This window comes from Solea senegalensis, linkage group LG9 (genome assembly GCF_019176455.1).
Source record: "Solea senegalensis isolate Sse05_10M linkage group LG9, IFAPA_SoseM_1, whole genome shotgun sequence".
Classification (NCBI taxonomy): Eukaryota; Metazoa; Chordata; class Actinopteri; order Pleuronectiformes; family Soleidae; genus Solea; species Solea senegalensis.
In genome coordinates, this window is record NC_058029.1 from 20,455,034 (window position 1) to 20,459,916 (window position 4,883).

Sequence of the window (4,883 nt, forward strand, 5' to 3'; positions counted from 1 at the left end):
GCAAGCCAAACTAATCAATAAATAATGAGCCATTTCCCAGCAGCCATTTTGACATGTAGTTACAGGAAAAGCACACATGTTTCTGATCACAGGTATATCCCAGGTCATATAAGTCAGGACAGTGTGAAATGGAACTCAACCATTTCTAATATGATTATCTAGACCTGTGATTTTCCTACTGGGTCCTGTCCAAATGGCAACTGTGCAAAGGGCCCTTTACGTGTGAAGAAATACAGTCACTCAATCTATAACCACATGGTTTTATCGTCTTTCCTGAGTCACAATCACAAGAAGAAAACTTGTCCTCCAGTACAGGTGAAACAAGGCAATCAGAGATGGCAGACTTCACCCTATTCACGCGTGACATGTGTTCGAATCCATGTCAGGGACATACAATTCACAATATATTCATCTACAATTGAATAAAATATATCTGCCGTGACACATGTGTGTAGAACGTGACATAATTTTTACAATTATTATTACATGTCATTTAGCAGACGCTTTTATCCAAAGCGACTTACAATGGAATCAAGTACAATTAGCCAGGGGTGGAATCGAACTTGCGACCATGATGTCTTTGGTACACAAGGTAGGGTCTTAACCACTGAGTTGTTTATATTTAAAATGTTCATGTTGACAAATAAGAATTCAATTACGGCTATAAGTGTCGAAATGGTAAAACATAAAAATATGACCACGGGCACAGCGCACATCATGATCATTAAGCAGTGTGGACACTAGAGGGCGCCCTAACATAACGTCAACGGTTATTATCAGGCTAAACCCTGGTGTGTTGACAACGTTCACGTTCGCTGTTCTTAAACAAAGAGGCACGTTGTGCTTTACGTTTATTATATTCGAAATAGACAAGGAAACGTATTTAATGTGAATTGGTTTATAGTCATAATATTCTATGTACATACCGTAAATGGGCGTGACAACGGCTCAGCTTCCGGTTTGTGAATGTAGCTGTCAGACTCCAACATCTTTGTGACGAGGAACCACCTCATCAGTAGGTCAGTAGCTTCACTTAGCTGTTGTCCTTTAGTAACAGTCACTTTTTGGAAACTGTCAAGCTGTCAAATATTGAATATAGTAAGCCAAGTCTCACGTTGTAGCCTCTGTTACGACTTTTGAATCACAAATAGCTCGAGTGAGGCTGTGAACTGTGCTGCGTTTGTCATCAGTTAGCTCCTCAGAAGCAGCAGCAGCAGAAATAACATTTGTGTTTATTACCTTGACGTCGCCGTTTTCTCTCTTTGTGTCTGTGTGTTTTCTTATGCCACAAACAAGCATTAGCATGAGCGAAGGAGACGTGTTTCATGAGAAGCAACGACTGGAGCTGTGCGCCATCCATGCACTCAACAACGTGCTCCAGGAGCGGGTGTTTACCAAGGAGACAGCCGATGACATCTGCAAGCGGTAAGCTAACGTGTGGATGAGCTGTCGTTGTGTGGAAACACGCGCAGCTGCTTATAATAATAGCAGTTTGTTCATAAAAATGTATAATTCCTTTACAGAAAGTGAAGAAAAGGGAATATTAACTCAAACATGTACTATATAAACAGAAACATGCTTGAATATGTAGCTTTCCTGTGAATCACTGCACTAATATTTAGTTGTTTAACCTGTGCTTCACATCTGTGTTGCATGGAGTTGACTATGACTGCTCTATAAGCAGCATGTAGAACATTTGCTGCCTTTGTCCCTAACTAAGGGCCACCTATTGTTTTGAACAACAGGGATGATTCAATTACACAGAATCAGCAGCATGCATGTCATGACTGTTGGGTCTGTTGATTTTCTATTTCTCTGCTGCACCTACAAGTAAATTATTTGCCATGGAGAAATTGAGTTTCTAACAAAACATTGATTTTACATTGACTGTATACAAGATATATATGTCAATAGTTTTTCTTTGTCTTGTTATTCAAGCACAGGCTGTTTCTCTGAAGAGTCGTATTTATAGAGGTTTTTTCTTCTCTTTTTCTGTATTCTGTTTGTGTGTTACATAAAAATACAGTTATTATTACGTTTCATTTTAGACTATATCTGCTGTATTTCTTAGGTTTGGAGTGTTTAACGAAATGAAGGATGTTTCTACTGTAACACAAATAATCAGACAAAAATTGAAGAGGAGGTCTTATATCATTTCAAATATTTGAATCAATTCCTAATATAATATTTGATTACATCCTTCAACATCAGTACAACAATATGATGATATCTATAATCTAAGATGATATCTAATCCAATCCAATTTTATTTATAAAGCACACAACAATAAGAGGGCTAATGCTCATTCCACATGAGCTGAAACAGAGAAAGCTCTGTCCCCCCTAAGTCTTGATTTTGGGACAAACTAAGAAGAGCTGATCTGCAGATCTTAGTGACTGTGAGGTAACGTAAGGCTGGATCAGATCACAAAGACAGGGACGATTATGGAGGCATTTCAAAGCAAATAAAAGATATCTTGTCTCATGTCATGATATTGATAGAATATTGCCTAGGCCTGGATTGAATGAATCACTCCTATTGTGTGCGATAGGGATCTTAATAAAGTTATGTCTAGTTGAACTCACGGAGGACATACAGCAGTTAAGTGTACAGTGAGGAGTCGCAGCCGAGAGAAAACCATAAAGTCTTCCTGATTCCCTGCAGTCTTTTCAACCGATGGACCAATTTAAAACCAAGTGCAAGATGGGTTTTCCTGTTTTAAAGTGCTTCACTGCTCTGTCACTCCCTCCTCGCAGGCTGGCTCCACAGTGTGTGGTGAACCCTCATCGGTCAGTGTTAGGCACTGGAAACTATGATGTCAATGTCATTATGGCAGCACTACAGAGCAGAGAACTGGCTTCAGTGTGGTGGGACAAACGCAGGTGAGTGAGACACTCAAAAACACACAACACTTCTGTAGATGCAGAGATTTGTGATGTGATTCCTGCAAATATAATAAAGTGAAACGGTCTCTAGTTTCTTGCTTGAAGGTTTGAAGTGCAGTGGTACACTGGAAGAGTCCATTGCAATGCAACGAAGAATATTCAAAAGTGGATTTAAAGATTCGTTCTGTGTTTTATTTTCAATTTTACAGGTCAGTTGAGAGTCTTTGTGTGTCAAAGGTCCAAGGCTTTATTCTTAATGTCCCATCTCGGGTATCACTCGGGATTGTGTCCCTCCCGCTTCGGCGACGGCACTGGCTAGCAGTTCGCCAAGTAGATGGACAATACTACAACCTGGACTCCAAACTGAAGAGTCCCCTGTGTATCGGCGGAGAAGCAGAGCTACGGTAAGAATGTGCAATCTGTGTTTGCTCTGGATTCTATCAGAACTTGGCTTTTGTTAATTGTTTGAACTCTCACTCTGTCTCAGTGAGTGACTCATCTCATGTGAGTGGTCACATGAGGATGACCTCACCGTTTGTCTTCTGAGTCTACGTTCAAGTAATCTGCCCCAAATATGTGTTTCCTGTTAACGTTTCCTCCTCTTCTCTCATCCAGCTCATTTCTCAGTGAACAGCTTTCTCAGGACGTGGCAGAAATGCTCTTGGTTGTCCAGCGGGAGGTGGAGGAGGACGGTTCGTGGTTAAACTCTGACTCCCCCAAAAAATAATGCCTCAGGACAGGACATGCCTTTTTTTTTTACTTAAGCATGGGGGAAAAAAATCCTCTGGGAAAATGACAGACATTTTTTTCTCTTAAAAAACACCTCATTGCAAAAACCTCTTCAGGGAATGCACTTAAATATATCTACAAACATACTCACAGAGGGAGTTCCAAAGAAAAGCAGAGACAGGCTTTTACTTTGAAAATGAAGAACTGTTGTGATTGTTACAGTTGTAAAAAAACAATTGCTCTGATTTGAAGCCTGTCCTTGCACTGTCCTGCTCTTTGTACATTTGTTTGAAAAGGTGCATCTAAGCTAACAATTTTGCAAGTATGAAGCCACTGTGGGCAAGTTTGATGATACTTGAGACAATGCTGTATGTCTGAATTTTAACAGTAATTGTTGTAGATAGCATTTGTGCATGCAGATGTGCATTCATAGCAAAGGTAACTGGACATTTCTTTTTTTTATTACTAAAACCTTGTATGGAATCTGCTTCATATATACTGTAGATGATGTCATTGGACTGTTATGACCCAGTCACCAAATAATCTGTGTTTACAAGATTGTAAAGTGGAAATGTATTTGTGAATCAAGCAGCACCTGCGTGAACCGTCTGTTAATTGTAAACGTTCTATGCACTTACAGAGTTAAATTTGTTAGCACTGCTCGTCTCTGTGTGTTTTAGTGCAGGCAGGTTCTGTGAAGGTTTGACATTGAAGGACGAAACCAGTGTCTTTGCATGTTTTTTGTTACCACAAATTATTCATATTATTTTTCGCCGATTACAACATTATGTACAGATCTTTGGAATGTGTTTCTCTGATTCTGCAGCCAGCATTTGTTTCCCTGTATTTATCACAGGACGCAGTTCAATTGTAGTATGGTAGTTTAGTTTAGTCCACACAGTAATAATAAAGCTTTGACCACATTAATAGTGGAAATAGTGTTCGTCGTGATGGGTTATCTCATGCTGCTATGACTCAGCTGTGTTCAGGTTGAAATCATTTCTTATAGGAAACAATGCTGGAATGTAGAGTCCATTATTCTTTATTAGTTGTATAAGTTGTGGTGTTAAACATGCAGAAACACTGGTGCTTCAACTTAATGTTTGTATCTTTGTCTTTTTTGATCTATGCATATCCCAAAAAATCTCCAGTACACACTAACCACACATGTAAACCTCAACTCAAACGTATTTATAGTAAAGTTGAATCTCCTGTTTTATGAATCTCTTATTGTGTGTGTGTTTCTTGTAGACATGATGAAGACCAATG

The 4,883-nt window shown here is 39.3% G+C and overlaps 1 protein-coding gene across 2 annotated transcripts; it reads left to right on the forward strand.

Moving 5' to 3' along the window:
- The first annotated feature begins 776 nt into the window (after positions 1 to 776).
- On the forward strand, positions 777 to 4,837 carry josd2 (Josephin domain containing 2). Of its 2 annotated transcripts, none has more exons than XM_044033816.1 (5): positions 777 to 1,019; positions 1,293 to 1,425; positions 2,757 to 2,882; positions 3,095 to 3,289; positions 3,501 to 4,837. In XM_044033816.1, exons 2-5 carry the CDS (start codon positions 1,304 to 1,306, stop codon positions 3,610 to 3,612), a joined length of 555 nt encoding a protein of 184 aa, XP_043889751.1. In that variant the 5' UTR covers positions 777 to 1,019; positions 1,293 to 1,303; the 3' UTR covers positions 3,613 to 4,837. The 2 variants fall into 2 exon arrangements, with proteins under 2 accessions (XP_043889751.1, XP_043889752.1); XM_044033817.1 differs by having other exon boundaries at positions 1,297 to 1,425.
- Positions 4,838 to 4,883: the final 46 nt, after the last annotated feature.